General features: G+C 36.5%; 1 protein-coding gene and 1 pseudogene across 1 annotated transcript in view; one reads left to right on the forward strand and one right to left on the reverse strand.

The window, feature by feature from the left end:
- Nucleotides 1-22394, reverse strand: part of FN1 (fibronectin 1) — a 65087-nt gene that overhangs the window by 37306 nt on the left and 5387 nt on the right. The window contains 15 exon segments of the mRNA XM_039844713.1: nucleotides 130-396; nucleotides 1679-1951; nucleotides 2676-2870; nucleotides 3683-3772; nucleotides 3874-4002; nucleotides 4608-4784; nucleotides 4979-5159; nucleotides 6991-7112; nucleotides 12426-12569; nucleotides 13582-13710; nucleotides 14975-15127; nucleotides 16136-16312; nucleotides 16945-17124; nucleotides 17892-18083; nucleotides 20252-20410. Of these exon segments, the coding sequence (XP_039700647.1) occupies nucleotides 130-396; nucleotides 1679-1951; nucleotides 2676-2870; nucleotides 3683-3772; nucleotides 3874-4002; nucleotides 4608-4784; nucleotides 4979-5159; nucleotides 6991-7112; nucleotides 12426-12569; nucleotides 13582-13710; nucleotides 14975-15127; nucleotides 16136-16312; nucleotides 16945-17124; nucleotides 17892-18083; nucleotides 20252-20410 (2568 nt within the window).
- LOC120587927 (uncharacterized) lies at nucleotides 22071-22189 on the forward strand (annotated as a pseudogene).

Raw genomic sequence — 22394 nt, forward strand, 5'->3', positions numbered from 1 at the left:
ACTAATTTAAATAAATTTTTTTAAGAAAAGATGAAACTCTGAAAAAAAAAATAGATGCAGAACAGAGAATGTCAAAATAGGTGAGAACCTACAACATCACTAAGAAAAGACACTGAGATTTTGGCTTACGGGTATTAAAGACTCCAGTGGCTTTGGGGCCCTGCTGGTTGCCTTTTACAGCCACAAGGCTTGCAGTGTACTCGGACCCAGGCTGCAGATTCCTCAGTGGGTACTTGGAAGCCGAAGGCCCCACGTTGTACTGCTTGGGCTGGCCTCCCCGTGTCAGGCCTACAGTCAGTCGGTACCCGGCTATCCGGGCCCGAGGTGGAGTCCAGGTCACTACGACAGTCGAGTCAGTTTCATTCACAAACTGGAGGTTAGTGGGAGCATCCAATTCTGGGAAAAAAAAGATGAAACACGTCAAGAGATATTTGAACCTCGGGAATTATCATACTGAAATTCTAAAGTTTGGCTAAATTTTCTGAAGTTTTCTCTTCTTAAGGTTGAAACTAGGTATAAGTCAAAACCTTGAAAATATTGAGCCAATAAGAGATCGAGGGCTACATAGAACGTTGCAAAACTCTGTGTCAGTCATGAGAAATTGCTGACCTTTTTTGCTTGGCTATGATTCTGTGGAAAGTCTAATTTTCCAGCATGACTTTTTCATTACCCTCCGGAATTATACTAATGTTATAGAGACGGCATTAAAAAGAAAAAAAAAAAGACACTTGTAAATGCCACAATTTACTCTGCTGAGCCAAACAAGAAAAGAATAAGCCTACTAAAATGAAGACAAGAAGAAAGCTTCACATGAAACAAAAGCAATATTTTCTGCATTTATCAAATGAACAGTCCTTTGCTAAAGAAGTAAAACTGATTTTCACATGATTCCTATGCAACAATAATTATAATATATACTCAGAACTTCAGAATCATGGTAGGACCCTAGCAAGTTTGCACTATCAGGAAGAATCACACGAATTGTGAGTTTTCTTCTTATGATAACTAGCAGTTTTCCTGTAGTAATTTAAAACACTTTTAAAAGAGAAGACATGTTTAAGAGATAGTTAAGTATCATAATTGGAAGCATGGGCTTTGGAGTCAAAAAGACCTAGGTCGGCTCCAACATTTCCTAGATCTGTGACCTTACAAGTTCCAGAATTTTTTGTAAGCCTCAGTTTCTTCATGTGCCCAATATGGAGAACAATAAGACATTCCCCATTAGGTCAAAATATGAGGATAAAGCTTATAAAGAACTGAGCAGAGGACTTGGTGCCGAACAAGCGCTACATGTTTTAGTAATTACTATTTGTAAACAATTATATACTAAAAGTGTTAAGAGCTTACATTTGAAGTTTGACCTGGTTATATTTATTTACACACAAAAGGCACTCCAATTTTTAACCCACGTCTCCAGTAGTAAAGAAACTTGGGGTCTCTTATGTTCTCTCTTGGTGCTATTCCACTGGTACAGTACGTGGGAAATGGGTTACCATTCAGCATCTATGTCTTCAGTTTTGTTTTCAAGTTTAATATGCCTTATGTCCACTATACTTGGCTGAGTATGTTTCTTTTTCTAACTGTAAACCTCGGAGCAAGTGGTGTGCTACACATTCATCACAGGCTGGCACTGAGGGTGGAGAATCTGGGGTGGAGGAAAGGTCAGGGCAGGACGTACTGGTTGTCTGTTCTGCTGTCAGAGGTTTGCTCTCCCTCCCATGGTTCACAGCATAGACTTTGAAGTGATAGGTGACCCCAGGGGACAGCCCCAGGACTTCTGCGAAGGTGTTCCTGCTGATGGGCAGCCTCTGCCCGTGCTCCCCAGGCAGGTTGACGGGGATCACGTCCACGCGGTAACCGGTCACTGCACTCTCAGGAGGTGTCCACATGATGGTGACCTTCACGTCTGTCACCTCCACGAACTGGAGGTCCCGGGGAGGAGGAACCTTATCTAACAGACAAGAGTCAACTGGTCATTCACAATTCCTGCTGAAGATAATTTTTAAAAAGCCAGTTCCCTGACATGGATAAGACAATTCATTGAGCCTCTCATTCCAAAGCAATGCTAAATTTTGTCTCTTAACCAGAGAATACGTTTTTTTGCTTATATTTTCACGCTTTAGTCATATTGCTTACATATGTCATTTGAAGGTTTTATTTAATAAAAGTAGGTAAGAAGATGAGGTTCCAATATATGAAGTATCCTATTGAGGAGTTTAAAACAAACATACAAAAAAAACCCCACAAAACACCTCATTGTGACAACAGGAAAAAAATGGTGGTTTTCATTTTACTGAATCATTTTATAGTACTTAAGAGTGAAAGAGGAACTGACCCTTAAGTTTCTAGGAAAAAATATGAAGACTTTATGGTGTTAGCTTTTAATTGGGGAGGCCAATAGCCAGCTTTGATAAGTTACTTTATAGTCAGGACATGTCAGCCAAATTTCATAAGTTTAGTGATAAACTAATCTATTAGATTACAAGCATATAGGAACTGTTGACAGAGATAAAATTAAAAAGCAGAGACAATTATTCTTTCCTCTTATACTTCCGGTCCAGCAGGCCAACAGAATGAACACAACTCAAGGATGGTTTTGTTCCTCCAACAGAAGGAAGGTTTAAGCTGTTACCTTGTTCAGCCCTAAGAGATAAGGTAGGAAGCATCTTAATTACCTGGACGTGGGACGCCAGTGGTTTCTTGTTGGATGAAAACAGGGGTACTTTCTTGATTTTCTTCCACAGCATAGATTGTGATGTTATACTGAACACCAGGTTGCAGGTCACTGAGGGTGACAGAGTTGGCCGTTTCAGGAAGGTTGAGTTCTGTGCTACTACCTTCTACTGATGGCGAATACACGATTCTGTAGCCTACAGATTCATGAGAAAAAATGAAGACACATTGTTTTACAGAGCAGAAGTGTAAAAAGTCATAAATCACCTTTTAGTCCTTAGCATCTTGCTTGACTAGTTAAGAACTAGAGATTCTTTTTTACTCTTTTTTTCAATGTTGCCACTCCTTTTAAGGACTAATCAGTACAAAGATAAAATAAGAATAGCTGTGCAAACCCTTTTAATAATAAATATCATACTTGAAGACCCAAGATCTTTAATAAATGTCTATTTGAGAAGCCATGAGGTGAAAATAAATATTCATGTTAAAGCTAGATCTTCTCTTTGAACTCTGGATGATGGAAGCAATTAACGAACCACCTTGAGCATAGAGTTGTCCAGTGCCATCTGTGTCTTTTAAGAATGTCAGAGACTGTTGAGTCACCTAATGAGCTAAGTAAGAGAGCAACTCAGCTACCTCTTTAAAAGTCTTAGAGTGAGGTTTTTAGAAAAATTATCTCTCTTCTATCACGGGAATGCCTGATTTAACAAATCAATGAGCTGGCTTTAGAAGTTTGGGGTGTGTGTGTGTGTGTGTGTATGTGTATGTGTATGTGTAGGGGATCAATAAAATGGATTTGAGGGGAAATAATCCATTAGAAAGTAGGGCATAAGACTTGAAAATCATCACATCCTTAATTAATATTACACACACACACACACAACTCTACCCTAGTCTAGCCATTATATAAGATATTCAAGTAATGCTGGTACTCAGATCAGAATCTACTTCCTCACCTCTTATGCCATCAAGACTAACATGGCAGCCAAGAAGAGGAAGCTAAGCTAACCTGTGATGGGCGCCTGCGGTCTGCTCCAGCGAACGACAATTGAGGTATCATCGACTTGGTCCACAGTAGGGTCAGGAGGGGCATCGGGCGCTAACAAAGAGAAAAAGGAAGAAACGAGGAAAATAGAGAATATTACTATAGGTCTGTTTTACAGAAAAAGATTCTTTTCATACCACGTGGTACACATGTACCTGTTGTCTGTGAAGTAGACAGGATCAAACTCTGCTCTCCTTCTTCAGATATCTGGTAGACATTTACAATGTATTTTCGGCCAGGAAGCAGGTCGGGGATATTCACAGAAGTGGCTGTGCTTGGAAGATCTTTGAAATAAAAAGGAAAGTTTACTGATCAGTGCATATGAATACCTCAAATGACTCCAAAACCTATTCGAAATACATTAAAAAGCTATATGTTCGTGAGAGGCGGGAGAAGACCAGAGAAAATGTACGCATAGATACTCAGTAATGATAAATGCACAACAGGATGATTTTTTGTAATCCACCCCCAAATCTGTAAACTTAGTCCTCTTGTAAACAACATCCTTACATTGTCCATTATAGGCACAGTAACTAGAAGTCAGCGTCGTGGTTATGGGAAGGGGATGGGGGAGTGAGGTAGGAGAGATATTCTCTTTCCTGATGTGGGTGCTGGTCTTATGGGTGTACTCACTTTATAAAAATTCATTGAGCTCTATATTTATGATCTGCGTACTTTTAGATATGTAGATTATTCTACGGCAAAGTTTCTAAAAGGCCCCTAAACATGAGAATTTGAAAAACGCAAATGAGGGTATTGTGTACCCCCAAAAGCTAACATTTTCCCCAGTAGTCCTCATACACCAAAGACCACCTGCCAGGACGCCAGCCCCTAAGCAGGGTTCACCAGAAACCACTCAAAACCTGTCACGGCAACATGTTTAGCTTACCCAGGTACTGCGGCTCATCTCCCTCCTCACTCAGCTCATATTCCACACGGAATCCTGACACAGTGTCCGAAGCAGAGACCCACGAGACCACAAAGCTGCTGGCTGTGATTTCAGTCACAGATTCAGAAGTGGCCACGACAGGAGAATAGGGTGTTGTCTCTCCTGTCACAGTGTTGCCTAGAAAGTCACAGAAGGGAAAGAGAGGCTTCAGCCATCGAAAAGATTTACTATCACTTGTAGGATGCAACTGTATTTTTTTAAATGCGGGTGTCATCCATGGAAGAAGATGAATAGAGAAGGAAAACAATTCCTGGGGAGTGCCCAACTCTGAGAAACTCAGGGACAGACATGAGGATGGCTGGGGTACGTACTGGTCACCGCTGAACTTGTGCTGGTGGTGGTGAAGTCAAAGCGGGTCACCTCTTTGTGGCCGTACTGCTGGACACTGATGAGCTGCCCCTCATATACCACATTTGGCCTCAGGCCTTTAATGGTGTATGAGTTTAAGTGGCCTGGAATGACGGCTTCCTTCCAACGGCCTGGAGAATTTTTCTAAAAATTTAAATTAAAAAAAAAAAAAATCATGCAAGTATTCTCAAGGAAGAACATTCAGAGATGATGTGGCGTAATCTTCAAAGAAGAACGAAAGACCTGTGCAGTTCCATCATGGAGGAAATTGGAATCGAAATATGGATGTGTAGCAGAGGTTGTTAATATCAATGATAATTATTTTTATGGCTAATATTTCCTGATAGTTTATTATGTGGCAAGTTCTGTGTTGTTTTACTTGCATTATTCCATTCAATCTTCATCTCCCTGCTCCTCCAAGTTAATGGTATATTGTCCTCATTTTACAGGTAGAGAAACAGTTTTATAATGTGCCCACCAAAGTTACAGTCATAGGTGCTAGACACCTTTTTTGCCAGATTATTTAATATCATCAACATAATATGATGAAACCAAGTTTTGCTTCTCCCAATTTTTTCATTTTTACAATGGACAGAGATATATTCCTCTCTGAACTAGGGAAAGCCACATATTCAATTTTTCAGGTGGCGGGATACATTTTAAGTTTCTTGCCTTGCAGAAACTGTCAAAGGCATCGTATTGCTTCATGAGTCAGTTCTTGGAGCCATCACATACGAGGTTCAACTGGTCTGATTTTATGACTCATTCTTGGATAAGAACTACCCCATTAAAAGCGGTTAGCAAACTTTGGGCAAGACTGCAGAAGAATGCAATTTCAGTTTATTTAATCTGCTTCCAGTTTACATTTTCGCATCCTGTCCAACTTCATTAATATATCATGGATCATTGCAGTAAAATGTGTGAAAAAGAAACACCATTACTTCAGACAAGATAAGATCCTTTTAAGTTATAATTTTTCTAAACTAATACGTCAAAATACATTTTAATGCCTAATAATTTTTAAAAATTATCCAATCAACCAGTTCCTCAATAATTCAAATACTTAGTTATCCATTTATATTTTGGAATAAATGAAAATGATCTTAGTACTCTTTAAATTTAAATTTTAACTCAAATACACTATGAAAAAATTGCAATTAGTCATTACAATTAGCTCAGATTTTGTGATAAGCCTTTTATTGAGTGTGAACTTTTATGGGTAGAGATCAGAAGAAAATACTGGAAAACAAACATTCAGGTGACATACATAAGGAAAACCCTTGAGGAGGGTGCTTTTTGAGAGTAGATGAGAATTTAATACTTGCAAACATTTTAAATTATAGAAATGAGTTATAAATGACACCGTGTCATTGGGGATGGGAGAAGAAATGTCTCAGCAAATCTGAAATATTTTAATTGTTAAAAATCTCAGAGAAATCCATTATTGCCACTCTTTGAAGACCTTTAAATTTAGTGTACAATTTTATACTACCTATAAATGTCTTTTATTACAGTGGTTTCCCATAACACTTCAGAGTTAAATTTAAAGTAAACAGAATTGGTGATGAGTTGAAAAGATGAGAGTCAAAAAGGTGTTAGAGGGAAAAATACATTGATTCCAATAACATCTCTAGACACAAAGTTTCGCAAATGGCAATTAAATATAATGGATATTACAAAGAAAGTAAAAGAAAAAGAGTGATTTCAATAGTTTGATTTTTTTCTGAAGAGTTTAAATACAACTGCATGAGTTGGTAAAATGTTTTGTTTTATTTTTTGTTTTATTTGCTAGAATTCAATAGTTGTGGTTTAAATCTGTATGCCAATCGATTGACCACATATTGTTTCACCATTAAACAAGTATAAAAGTTGTATGGATAGTTAATCTGATCTATTGGCTCAAAGCTAGAAATAAAATTTCAGAATTTATTAACTTCAGGATACTCAGTGTCCAAGTTTCTGGGTGCATACTCACAGGTTTCCATCTGAGAATGTACTTGGAAATGTGAGATGGTTCTGGAGCATTCCACTGTATGGGGTGAGAGTTGGGCTGACTGGGGGTCTCGGTGATAATTACTTGGACAGGACCAGTTGTGCCTGAAAACAAAAATATGTATTTGAAAAACTGAAAACATTTGTTCGTAAAGATATATGAACCCCTATGTTCGTTGCAATATCATTCATGGCAGCCAACACATGGAAACAACCGAAGTGTCCTTTAATAGATCAGTGAATAAAGATGTGACACATATATACGATGGAATACTACTCAACTATGAGAAAAAATGAAATACTGCCATGTGCGACAACATGGATGAATTTTGAGAATATATCATGCTAAGTGAGATAAGTCAGATGGAAAAAGTCCACAACCACATGATTTCTAACCCATATGTGGAATATAAAACTGAAAGCAACAAACAAACAAACAAACAAGACAAAAACTCATAGATACAGACAGCAGTACAGCGGTTATTGGAGGGAATGGGGGTAGGAGGAAGGGTAAAGGGGGTCAAATACATGGTGACAGGAGAGTTGACTTCTGGTAGTGAAGAGATAATGCAATCTACAGATTATGTATTAAAGAACTGTAGACTTGAAACCTATATAATTTTATTAGTCAATATCACCCCCAACAGGTTTAATAATTTTTTTTAAATGTGAGATTTGGTTTTATTGGATAATCACTCACTTCAACTTAAAATGTAGTACACATGGATGTCCATCATTAAAGAGGTTTTCCTTATCCATAAATGTGAATATAATAAAAATTATCTGGGATCAATGTTTCACATACTGACATTGGAAATCAATGCAACAAATCCCTTTTTAGCTGATAAACTATTGTTCTTCACATGAGAAGTGCAAATAGAACTTGTTTACAACAAATAATTTTTTTTTATAAAAGTATGCTTCTTAGCTTTCTTTCTTCCCCATTTTCAAAGTAAAAATTATAAGAAAATTGTGAAACTACCATAACAAATAACGTAATACAGACTACAAATTTTATTTACTTATTATGTTATGCTTCTTTGAAGCAAATTCTAGTTTATGGAAGCTTTAATCAAGAATGAATCTACCACCTAAGAAACAACATTCCAAAGGCCTGATGATATGATGTAAAACAAACACATTTCTAAATAGGGTACACTCTTAAGACAAACAGACAAAAACATTAATTAAAGACTTAGTTTTATTTCTCATCGGTTTAAGCAGCCTAACATTTGGGGGGAAAATGTATTTTTATTTCTATTCAGCAAACATACTCTAATATCATACTATTGTTTGATCAAATTATTAAGAAAGAAAACTTTTTTTCCTAAAGCAATTTTCAACTGAAATGAGAAAAAATTTTGTGGGCTACATTAAATTCTGCATTTCTACGTCTTAATTTAAAATACAGTTCTAGTTCTTTTTTTAAGCAAAATAAGGGAAGTGGAATTAATTTCTTAATAGTGTAGACTCAATTCAGAATAATAATGAAATAGCTGAATAATTTATGCTTACAGAACAGAACACCATCTTTTTTTCCAAAACACTGTCTTTTTATGATGTCAATCAACATTAAACTTATTAGAAATAAAGATAAAGTTCCTTGTAATAATCTTCCCAAGAATTTCTAACCACCATTCTGTCAAACAGAGCAAAATTTTGCATGTTTAATAAAATACTTCGCCAGATTAACAGATTGAAGTTTCTGAAAGGTCTTAGGAAAAAATATATTGATTTTTCATATGTACTATCTTTGCTGTTAAATTCTCTTCGAAATTAAGTCTTCTGTGGCAGAAAAATATATAACTTGCAGTTCTATGTAGATGCAAAAGTTCTAGAATAATATATTTGCTTTCACACTGGTAATAATTCAAAGTTGGTTAAAGACTAACATATATTCTTTGAATATTAGATTCATTTAATACAAATATTTCCAAGCCATGTGGATTCCAAAATTCATGTACAAAATTCTCAATTTTCCATTCTAAAGTGGTATACATTTCACAGAACACGGCAGGGTGTTTCTTTTAAACAATTGGCAGAAGTCAAGTCCATATTCCTCCTTGAATCACTGTTTCTGTTCATGAAGATTCTCACAAATGTAATTAATTTTTTAAAGATAACACTGGAGCGAAATTTTAGAGATGTGACTATTTAAAGTAACTGCAGGTAAATCAGTAAAATATAGGAATATTATATGCTTAAAATATTTACAATAATTGGTGTAAAGTTTTTTTAAATATCAATCCTTTAAAGAAATCTTGTTATATAATTTTCTCGGTTAAAGAGATACCTGATATGTGTTTTGTTTAGTTTGGCAATCACAATACTGAAGGGGAAAAGTTTGTGATACCATATAATATACATTACCAGGAATAATCCCTAAGGTAAACCATGAACTTTAAATGATAATGATGTCGGTTCATCAATTGTAACAAGATATTGATAATGGGGGAAATTATGCATGCATGGGGGCAGGGGGTGCATGGGAAGTCTTTGTATCTTCCTTTCAATTTTTCTGTAAATCTAAAACTACTAAAAAAAAGTATTCCATTTAAAAAAACGTATGATGGTTAAATATCTATTAAGATTAAATTTTAGAAAGACAACACAAATGATCCCACTTTTAAGCCTAAACATTCTCCTATGTCCACAAGGAGGATAATAAAGGAGAAGGAAGGGAAAAGAAAAAGGCAACTTACTGATTTTGACCCCGGTAATGTAGCAAAACTACAGAAGCTTCTTTTCCTTCTAAAACTTCAAGTGCCGGTTTGAAATTCTATGTTTTTAACATTAGATTTGTGACACAGCTCACCTTTAAGAGAACTGCATTGCAATGCAATGGGAATGTCATGCATTTAGCACATTTTTGCCCAGAAAGTAAAGAGACTGTGTCCATTTTCGTAAGGTCAATTAAATTCTGATGATCACTGTATCTACCTTATTCTTTATATAATTATTTTAAAATTCTACTGTTTATTAAAATTATTGAGAGGACATTGGTTAATAAAATCAAATAGGTTTCAAGTGTACAATTCAATAATACCTCATATGTATATTGCATTGTGTTCACCAGCCAAAGTTAAATTTCCTTCCGCCACCAAATATTTGACCCCCATTACCCCTATCTATCTCCACCCTTCCCCGCTTCCCCTCGGTAACCATTAATCCACTGGCCATGTCCTTGGGTCTCTGTTTGTTTGTCATGTCCTGCATATGATTTGAAAACAGAAAATCTGAAATTTCTGACATCATTTACATTATTTAGATTTAAAATAGTGATAATCCTTTTGATACTGGTTAGTTGGTAAAACTTTTCAGATTAACCTAACTAAGCAATTATCCGGCGTTGTGAAAACTTTATTCCCTCTCATATTCAATATGATCAGGCTAACAACAAAATAGTTAAGTAAAGATACGACACAAAGCCTATACTTTTAAAACCAGTTTTAAAATAAGATCAAAATGAATACTGTCCAGTAACGGTGACCCTGGAGAAGTTAAACATTTATGCATTTGCGACTCAGTTCTTTTTTCTCTATTTAGTTTGCTGAGAGCTGTGCTTTTCTGGTTGTTTATTGACAAACCAAATGCCTCTTATCTTCTGTTAGTTTGAACAACTCTACCAAGTCCTCTGTAGGACAAACAAATGGGGCAAGGCTCAGAGACAGTCTATCGTTAACCTGCTGTTCTTTTATTCTTCCTATACTCTCAGAGCCCCGCATACGAGGCATGAATCACTGAGCAAACCAGACACACAGTTAAACTGTATACTGAGGGGCACGCCAATCCCTCCTCCCCCAAATCTCCTCTATGCTCAGTGGGCTGCACTGTGACCCTTTTTAGAGAGTAGAAACAAGGTCAACATGTAAAACTCCAATAAGGAAGAATTCCTTCCCATCTAGGTTTCATCTCCGACCTGTCCACCAAAATGCTTCCAGCCAGCAGCAACGTGAACAGGCTTATTTTAAGACAGAAATAAATCATTGAGGAGGAAATCTTTCAATAGATTGCCACGCCACACCAATAACAACCAGAAACACGGAAACTAGAAAGCATTTCTCTAGAAGGTTCCATCCTTTGATTGCATAATTAAAGAAAAAAAATGTATACTTTCTGAACTTATGGTAATTCTGCAATCAGATTTTTAAAAATTATTTTTAAAAAAAATTAAGTCATTTTTGTTCCCAAATTCACCACAAAATACAAGTTAAGATCCAGGTCAATCTGTGCTACACGTCTGCCTAAAGCAAAGTCACCTTCACAGCCCTGACAAGGCCTGAGGCTGGGGGAGAGCAGAATCTTTTTAAAGCCTATAGAAAGAGTATGTCTGGGTGAATGGTATTTAGTATCGCAGATTGTTAAGACTGTTCTCTAAGGAACTTTGACGGTAATCAGCTACAATCTCCCCATTCGACAGATGAGGAAATAATGAGTGAAGCTTGATATGTATCTCTCTAGAAACAGACAGAACTGGGACCCATGTCTTGGTGGCCAAATTATTTCATATCTCGTTCTCTAGCATAATGAATTTCTTATCACATTATGAAGGGACTTAGTTAACTTAATCTTCATTTCTGTCACAGGCAGATTCTGTCACCCTGAAAATCTTTTTGTTTCTAAATGCAGGCCATGTTTTAAGCCTAAAGTTAACAGAGGTCCAGGAGGCTTTGCACCTCAGTAGTTGCACAAATAACTGATGCCTAAAAATTAGACTTTCGTAATTCAACATACTTTGTTATAATTAATCACTCAGTGGAAATTAAATTCAATTAAATTCAAAAAAAAATTTTTCTAAAGTGAATTAACAATACCTACAGCAAGGCATTATGTCCTATGACCTGAAAAAACCCAGCAATAAATATTTGAGAGTATTTGAACTGTGTGGGCAGAGAATTGACCAAGTTACTCAACTCTTGACCCAAGATACTTTGTTCCACACTCCAATTGATCAAACAAATGAAAATTTTGACTAAAAGGGACTAGAGGGAATGATGAATGAGCATGCCCTATATTTTATTTCATGTAATTTCTCTATGCAACTCCGTTTATATAAAACAATTAACATAGAACCCCAACCCTTTACTCTGAGCATTACTCATTTCATGGACTCTATTTCCGCATATGGATGTGAGATGAAATTAGCCAGTGTTTTAACCTAATGGAGTATTCTATAGTGTTAAGAAACAAATTACATACAGGTTCATTTTCAGAGCCTTCCACACCTTCTACTTGGTTGGGGAGAAAGGAAAATCATTTTAGTCAAAAATCTGATTGATTATCAGACAGGAATGTAAGAAAAGGATGGGAAAGTCAGGAGACTCCAACTTACGCATCAGGGTATTAATAAGCACTAACGCTGTCCTGTTTTCATAACCCAGCCCACAGTTCTCAATTTGTAATAATAGAGCTACTCACCTGAATAGGTCTGTAAAGGCTGGCAATGCCACTCTCCAATGCCACGGCCATAGCAGTAGCACTGGTACCTGACACTGTGCACATACTTCTCCCATGAGTCTCCAATTTGATAAAATGTCCGGGTTTCTGAATCCTGGCATTGGTCTAAAATATATACAAGTAAAAGGTAAGCAGCCTTGAAGACTTAAAGCTACAAATTTAATTTCAGTGTGATAAAGCATTCATTCTTATTTTTAATAGAAACCTGCCTTACAAATATACACAGTTAAAAAAATATTTTGTTCTTATCTTTTACCTTACAGGACAAGTAGTGGTAAAAAAAAAAAAAAGTACCCATTGGGAGGAATATTTAGTTCTCTAAAAGAACAATATTTCTAAATAAAAATATTAAGATTTAGATTTCAGTATATATTTATACTCTGAATATTAATTTGAGAAAAATAAATTAGATATTGTATTTTACCCATATTAATGCAACCGATTTACTATTTGTATAATAAGGACAAAATATCACTTAATACACTTCTTCAAAATTCGGAAGACTTAATTTTACATGTAAATAAACTAGGTTTTTACTGTGAATACTTGCTAAGCAGTTTCTAAGAAAACCTCTCAGGCAGGCTTCTCTCTCAGCTTTGGCAATCTCAGGTCAAACAAACTCAACATATCAGTTTGTTTTCTTAGTGAGTAACCTGTCTCTTAGTAAAGGAATATTAATGGATTACCTTAAAGCTGGTAACACAGCTCTTTTAAAGCTCAACCCTCACTATTTGCTTAGATATATTATAAAGGGCAGCCAAGAAAAATAAAGTATTTGGAAGGAAGTATTTACTAGCATAATTATTTGCCCGTGTTATTGCACAGTCAGCAAAGTTCTCTTTCATAGCAAGGACTATTTCTATGATTCAGAACCAAAGAATACATTTCATTTAATTAGCATATATTTGCATTTGTCACCAAATTCAGCAAAAATAAATGACTACCAATACCAAGATTATACACTGATCCATGATTAGAGGAAAGACTTTGAAAACTCTTTGAAAGCCACTGATCAAAGTCTGGATCCAACTTCAATCACGTAACATTGAATAGCTCTCCTTATGTGAAACTTGCTAACTATTCTCCATAGCCAAATCCATCTAGAGAGGCTACTTACCAATGGGATCGCACTTCCATCTGCCCCGGCCCTGCCCGAAGCAGGTACAATTCAGCATGTGTCCTTCTTCATGACGCTTGTGAAATGTGTCGTTCACATTATAAGTGATGTCGTCGACAATGCATTGATCTATTTAGGAAACAGTGGGATAGGTAGAGAACTTTTTTTGAGTTTCACTAATGAAATTTAAAAAAAGGCATGCTTTTTCAAAACACAGTTTCTTCCACTAAATTATCAATATCTCTCATGAAAATAACTTTTCTACTGGCATATTTTTTTCGAAGCTTAGTAATACAAGATTTGCACACACAAAAAAATCCTCTCTCATAAACTTGTAAATGACAAAGGTCAAAGTATATACTACTAAAGAATGTGGTAAAATACACCTTCTTGTGGAAGCCAATATTTGAACAAATACGTGTCTTACTTTTGGAAAAGTTCTCACTTAGTTGATAATGCCCTTTAGATCTCTCCTTGTTATGATAAATTGGAGGAATATTAAAAATACTTAGGTAGCACCCAGCATGGTGTGAAGATCTGATCTCTGGAATGGTAGGTGTGAGGAGGTATTTGAATTTGGGCAATAAAATGACATCGATGGCATTTGTAAAGTTAAAAAAATTATGCCAACTCTCCAAGATTACTTTCTCTCTTTGGGTCTCTGCTTCTTCATCTGTAATATGAGGAACTGGTCTGTAAGTTGGATCTTCCTAGGGTCCCTTTCAGCTCTGTAACATCTACAAAATTTTTCTTATTCCAAAATTTTTCATATTTCAGCTCTGTAACATCTACAAAATTTTTCTTATTTCAGTGGGTTATATTACCCACTGAACACACAATAATGTTCTCTACAAAAAAAGAACAAGTTCAGACCAATGTCAGTACACCAGCTACATGGACTGTTTATTAGTTCAGAGTTCTACGTAAATCTTACTTTTCAAATCCAAAAAACAGAAAACCTAAAATAGTTTTAATAAACTAATATCCTTATATTATATACATAGGTCCAAAGGGGAACTCCTGACCTGAAAAAAAAAATAAACTGGCCTTTATAGGTGTTTATCTCCTTAAATTTGGATCCGCAAGTATCTAATTTTAGAATAGCAAAGTCTCTTTTTTTTCCCAGAAATTATCCAGTCTTTTCTAGACATGAATCCAAGCCATAACTAAATGCTAAAAGGATTAAAAGATTGCGTTCTAGCCTTTGAAGTCATCTTGGCTCAGCCTAAGTACTTACATCTTGGGAATGTTTCAGAATCTTAGAATTGCTGTGCCAGCTTTTCTGAACTAGCTGTCTAAAATGCGAAACACAGTAGACTAACGGAGTGGCATCACACAATTTTTCTCCTGCTTTTGGTACAGTACGAGTTTTCACACTGAAAAGCAAGCATACCTCGGAGCTGAGAGTAGGCGACACAGGTCCATTCCCCACGACCATTCCCCACACATGTGCATCTCATCATGTGGCCCATATCATGCTGCTTATCCCACTGATCTCCGATGCGATACATGACTCCTTCATTGGTGGTACAGATTTCTTCGTGGGCTATTTGGAAACAGATGAGAAATGTATACTTGATAAATGATCATAAAGTCTAAAAAGGTATGCAATATTATGTTTGGTTATCCAAGAACTCTCACTTGGAAAGAAGTCTTTTGTGCCTCGAAGAAATTTCAATTCTGCCCTGCATGTGTAGAGTTTTGAGTAGCAGAAAGGAAAACACAGCCCAAAGGTGAGGTACGTTGTAGGGAATAATTATAGAAAGGGTTAGGGGATGTTAAAGCAGGATGACACCTGCACATTCCCACAGAGGAGTTGCATTGCTCTAGAACCCTGGATTTGACTACTGTTCCATAACTTCTTATAGTCTAGTTCATTCTAGCTCAAAGAAAAACTATGTGTATGGGTATAGAATTGTAAGCCAAACTGTGTTTTCCTACTAAGTCCAAACGCTTCTGTTGAAGTAAGAGAAATAAAAGTGTAGGTAGCTTTCTTCATTTGTTTTGTTGCCTCACAGTCACATGTGATAATGCATAATGCACAGATTCTTGGTTCTACAACTGGAAAATTAAATGTAATCTATGGGGTTCTTGAAATTTGAAAACAAAAGGCATTGGCTCCCCTGTCTCCATTCATACAAACTGGAGCCCCCACCCTATCCCTTACTTGTAAGAGTTTTGGTGGTTTGGGTATTTAAAAAATGATAGAGCTTATGCCAGTTAAACCAAAATCATGTGTAAATACTGCAGACCTGTGACTACAGCAATCAGTTACATTTGAAATGTTTTAAGCTACTCAGTTGTATGTTCTTTACAATTAAATGTCCAGGCATTTTAAAAAGTATTGTTGATTGTATTTATATATCTTTCGAATATGAAATTATATCCATGGGGACTTTTAAATTATATAAATAATTATATAATTCATCTATGTAGTATATCACATAAAGTTTCTCGCCATCTCAAAATGAGGGCTTAACAGGTAAAGTAGGAGCGAAGCGCACATCATTCCGTCTTACTTGGTAAACAATAACCTTCAAAGGCTGCATCTTACCAGCCATGGGGCAGAATCCGAACTTCTGGTCAGCGTCATAGTTCTGTGTGGTTCCACACCACTTCATGTTGTCCCTCCTGCCCTCAGAAGTACAGTCCGTGTAGTTGTGGTTGTTGTACAGGAAAGGGAAGTGGCACAGGGCGCCGTTGGAATTTCCGCCTCGCGTCTGAACCAAAACTGCCCAGAACAATACGCAAATAGGAAGGAAAAAAAATGACACCTGAGCTTTCCAGCGTACAGTCGGGAATTACTATAAAAGTGTCTTGAGAGAGCCAGGTTTTCTGCAGCTAATTTACAGAGTCTATCTCAGAATAAAATATGTCTGGTAATATAGTTCTGAGCTTCCTTAGCATATTCACTTTCACCTTCAAAATAGATTTAAATCCAATTTTCACTCTCATTTTCCCAGCCAAAAAAAAAAAAAGAAAAATCAATAGTCACATTGAATAAAACATAGTTTTAACCAGAAGAGAAGCAAAAACACTCAGGCATCCATCCTGTGTATTCTTCAGCCCTGCGGGATTGCATTCTGGTTTCAATATACAAGTATGTTTAATCACATCATAATTCCAACGTGTCAGAAATAAATGAACTGGAGGGCTTTTCCCTTGGTGTCATTTCCCAAGGATACTGGAACCATGGCAGGATCTTCCACTCCTAAATTAGCTCCATGTCTCTGGGGTCTAGACTGAAGAAAAGTGATACTTCTCGTGCAGCCTCATGATTAATGGCTAGATTGCTAGCTAATAAACACAGGGCATGAGAAATAGGTCTTTCTCACTGCTGTGTTTCTCCCTTGGGATACTCACCAGTATGGTCTGTACAGAAAGAATATTTCTGATCTTGCTCATAATTGGAAGTCGTGCTGCACCAGAGATGTCCATCCTGTCGCCCTTCTGTGGTGCAGGAGTAGAAAGTCCTGCCGTTGTAGGTGAACGGTAAGACACAGGGCTCCCCGTTTGAATTGCCACCATAAGTCTGCGTTATAGCTACAAGCATAACCAAAAGGGTCTTGGTAAATACAGCTGCATCTATCAGCCACTAGTAGGTGCTTATTTATATCTTAATTGAGAGATTGAGCTTGTGCTGCAAATACAGATGATCATCTGGTTAATTTCAGTCAAAATGCATTACACAGGAAGCCATGACTTTTGTGGCTAGTGCAACCCCTGATTCCTCTGTCAGTGGTCCTTTGTTACAACTTCTGCTATCATGCCTCAGTTTCTCCATTTGTAAAGCTCTATTAACACAAGTTAATTAAAGATGCTGCTCAAAGGATACTGGAGGGATATGCATGACTCTGTTGCTGGCATAAAAATTAACGTATGAGGCTATTCTAGGGGAGAAGTCAAGCACACCGATTATTATGGGTATAAGTACTAACTACCACTTTTGTAGCCCAGAAGAGATGCATTAGGTTGTTGAAGTTTATATCACAAAGCTCCAGAAATTTGAGCTGTGGAGTACAAAATATAGATGATTATAGTTATTCAGAAAGTGACCCCCTTATAACAACATTTTAGACAAATAAATACAGAGTAGTTTAATCCACATGACAGAAAAAAAAATAGACTAAAAAGATTGAAAGATAACATATCGAATGTCAATCCTGGCGGTTATCACAAGTGGTGAGATTATAAGTTTTTTTCATTTGTTTTTTTTGTTTACATTTCGGGGGGTAAATGAATGTATTGCCTTTCAAAAACTAAATATTAAAGAAGTTATCGGTACTATTTTTTGAAAAGATAATGCAGACCTGTCTCTTGGCAGCTGACTCCATTGCCCAGGCAAGTGCAAAGCATCTGCTTGTTTCCCTGTGTCTTCAGCCACTGCATCCCCACTGAGTAAACCACACCACTGTCTGTGACACAGTGACCATATGGAGCAGGCTGAGGGTGAGGCTGGGGCTGGTAAATGGCCATTCGGACATCTGCGACGGTACCAGATCCTAAGAACATGAAAAAGGAAACTCACAAAGTTGGACAAAAGAAAGTAACTATTTCCTGAAGTCAGGATCATTAGGGTCCTGTACAAATCACTCTGAAATCTATGTTGTTACTGACCTGAAACTGGAAAAAAATGCTCCTCCCATTTGATGGTTTTTACTTTCAGCTGACAAAATAATCCACAAAGTCTACCAAAGGGCTTTTATCTTCCAGATCATCTGGAGTTACTGGGATTATATTTCTAAATCACACACATTACTCTTCCACTTAACAGAGCAGATACCTTCACTCATTACTCACTCCAAGGAGCTCACAGTCCGTGCATTCACAATCCTTCACACCTATTTTTGTTCCAGCTCACTTCTGACCACTTTCTTCCTTGCTCTATGCCTTGTCTCATGAGCTATTCATCATTCTCTTATGTGCCCTGTGCTGTCCTCATGCTTTTCTCTTCACCTAGAATGGTCCACCTCATCCTTCCTCTCTTAGCGGCTTCCATAAGCCCAATATACCAGGGCATTTCTCTTTCTGACCTTGTTTTGAGAAGTCTCTGCCACTCTGCAGTGGACCTCTTGCCATCTGCATAACTCTGGGCTCTTCAGAAGGTACCCTGGGCAGCATATTAGAGTGTCCTTCCAAATTTTGTTTCTCCACTGGATTATTTGTGGATCTGTTGTATTTTTTTCCTAAAACCAATCGATCCTCCTAAAACACTCTTCCTTTCAAGGTAAGACAACAGATTGTATCTACCTGTTTTTTAAACGTTTAGAAATCTGTTCTCCTGAAGGCCAGACCCACAGTAGGGAAGAGTCAGAATTGACACTAGAATGACCGGTAGATGGAATTCAGCTCCTTCCCTAACTGAAGCTGGACACTAGAACCCAGAGAGACTTCACAAACAATACTTCCTAAGATCATATATACTGAGAACAAGGCCTCTGTACTCACACACCCAATCTGGGAGAATCAGAAGGCACATGAACATAAAGATTCTATAAAAGTAGATTTCATTTTATTTAACCCAGTGTTTCTCAGATTTTTTGAATAAAAATAGGTAACATTTATTAAATGCTTACACCATTTAACACTGACTACCCTTTTAAATTAAAATTATTTCAGTAAATTGATGTTTTTAATTGTTTCTTTTGGGAGTTAGCAGCAATTCTACTGATGATAATCGAACAACTAAAATATATTATCAAATCTAATCTTGCTCACCTTCAATAAGTGCTCAGAACAAGATGAAAACTCATCACAAGGAGAAAAACCCAAGAAAAGTAATTAATAGTTTTAGGTAAATGGTAGTTTGCCAAGAGGCTAAGCAACAATGCTAGCATATTACACAGTGAAAATGTAACCAAAATATATTAAGAATAACAGAAGAAGTACACACCCTTGATTGCCATATTTCTTTCTTCTGATTCTTACAAAAGAGGCTATAATACAAAGATCTTTTACTTGTACCAGAAATATTTAAAACATCCTTTTAAAAGAATACTTGGATACTGTGTCATTCATTCCCATCTCTAGGCTCTCTACGAATTTCTTAAATTTTGAATGCCAATACATGAAGAAAATGATAGTGTATTATTTTATGGAATGCAACAAAGTTTGCTGGAGCATGGAAACCACACATAAAAGATGGTTTCCACTAGAAAAAGAGCTGAATGTCAGGACAAGAAAATATGTTCCATTTTGAAAAACAACGAATGTATTTTTTTCTTCTTTCCTAGCATAAGAATCAAGCAGTCATATAACTCATCATAACTCTCATTTCCATTAACATGTGCTTTAAATATTTAAAATGCATATACATGTATGTATATGTATGTAGCTATATGTGTACATATATAGATCGATCTATATCTACATATCTATCATATATATTAGCATTTATGATATTTATGATATTAGCATTTTTTTAAACATCAATTTGACCGCTTGTGGCTAAAACTGCTTTTCCCCCTAATATCTATTTTCATTTCATTTTTATATAAATTGAAAACAACATTAAATAAAGTTTTAATAACTAACAATATGTAAATGAACTCAGCTTATTAGCCGAAACACCGCAAATCATCTTTAAATGGCATGTCAAGAGAAAATGGATTTGCAGAAACAGTTTTGAGAATGCTACCCTGTGTCCGGCCCCGCTCCTTCTGTGCCTCACCGGTGGATGTGGTCTGCAGAGACGCGTGCCTTTCACACTTCCACTCCCCTCTGCCGTTGCCCGTGCAGATGCACTGGAGCAGGTTCCCCCGATTATCCTTCTTGCTCCAGGTATCACCGATTCTATAGGATGTCTTAGTGTCTTGATCATTGCACCTGTCTGTGTTGGAAAGAAAGCATTTAAATATGTAAATCAGGTCAAGTTTGTCAAATGCTCAAGTGAAACCCAAATAATAAATATAGTAAAGCTTGGTAAGCTATTTTTCGATGATAGTTTTATATTGAGCTGTGGTGCACGTTAAACTTCCAAAAGATGGAATTACATGTGCTACAGCAGAAAGGGAGCTGTATGATTTAGTCCAGTTCCGCTTCCCTGTTTGCCAAAATGCTTTTTTTTTTTTTTTATCATCTTTCATTCACTTTTTAACATAGTTTTTGCATTGTTCCTTTAGCCAAATTCACTCTCTGGCTTTCCATTTCCCTTCTCTTTCATTCTCAGGCTCTCCCAGTAATTACTGTGTATGACCTGCCTTTCAATAGGGGACTTTCTTTAGAAAAACAAACAATAGGAAGGCAAGTAGGTTTCAAAAGTTCTCCCCATTTGCCCCAAAGAAGTTGTAAGAAGGTAGCAGCATCTCTTTTTTTCATTAGTTATGTAAAAAATTCAGGGGACTACCAACTTCTTTGACCAAAATGGTCTCTTCTTCCCCCTGTACACATGCTTATTTAAAACCACTAACAAAATGGTTTCTTTTGAATTTCTCAGTGTTAACTCTGCAGTGGGAAAGTGGGATTATTAAAGTAAAATTATAATTTATAACTAAATTGCCATTAGTGTATGCACTCAATTATCTGGCAAATAGATTGTTTCAGTTATAATATGGTTTTGTCCATATGCTACAATGTGAGTAGAGAGGATTTGATTTGTGAATCAGAAAATTACTGTGCTGAGAGAAAAATAATTAGACAGTTGATGTAAATTCACATAAATATACACCCACATTGATCTATCACCAGAATAGAGGTCTGAACGAAGATATGATGGCTGGTTACGGCTTTTCCCAAGCCCTCAGCTAAAAGTATTGTCTTCCCTTGAACTTCCATGGCACTATTTTCAATATTTGTCTCGAAGCCCTTAATATTGTGCTTTGTAGAAGATGAATATATAAGCAGTTCTCAACTTCCTGACCTACTTACTAAGTGCTCTTTGAAGACTGGGCTGATGTCCAATTCACTTTTGCATCCCTATACCATCTCGTACAAAGTAGGGACTTATAAAATTTCATACAATAAATGACTTTTCTTTGAGAAACTTTTCCCAACTTGCTATTAGAAGAGCTTTAAATAATAGATAAGAGGCTGAGTCAGTCATCTATTTTGTCTTAAGCTAAAACATTACCACCAAGGTCTTGAAAATCTGATAATTATAATATTTTAAAGGCAAAAGATTTAATGAACCAGCAAGTTTCTGGGAAAGATTTGGTCAGAATTATCACTTTCCATGAGAGATTTATTTTTTGTTAGCAATGAATTCACATTTGGGTGATAAACATTTTAAGGTGGTTATTTTAAGCAAGATAAATAGGTTTAAAATACTTAGATATGATTTAAAATATTTTTAACACCAATAGTTAATGGCTACTTTGCCTTAACGAACTCTATAGTTGCTATTATTTTGAAGTTTCAGAAAAAAGGAAACCTTAAACCCCTAAGGCAACCTTAAGAAGCCAGCTTCTTTACAGGACTAATAAGCCTATTTAAGAGCTTTGGGTGAGAGGCACTGTCCTTAACTCCGGAAGAGACACATAATTTTAACCAATGGCTATGGCCATGCCACCCTGAACACGCCCGATCTCGTCTAATCTCAGAAGCTAAGCAGGGTCGGGCCTGGTCAGTACTCGGATGGGAGACCACCTAGGAATACCAGGTGCTGTAGGCGCTAAAAAAATAAATTAAAAAAAAAATTTTAACCAATGGAATAAGGACTTTTTATTTTCACCAATTTTGCCTATGAATAGGCCTTATTTAATTTTGAAACATAAAAAGAAACCTAAAACTTTAAAGCTTTGCTCCATTCTGCCAATAGTACCCATGTGCTCAAAGATGCATACTTGCAAAATATCTCAAAGATAATTCAGATTAAA

This window comes from Pteropus medius, unplaced genomic scaffold, assembly GCF_902729225.1.
Source record: "Pteropus medius unplaced genomic scaffold, Ma_sr-lr_union100, whole genome shotgun sequence".
Classification (NCBI taxonomy): domain Eukaryota; kingdom Metazoa; phylum Chordata; class Mammalia; order Chiroptera; family Pteropodidae; genus Pteropus; species Pteropus medius.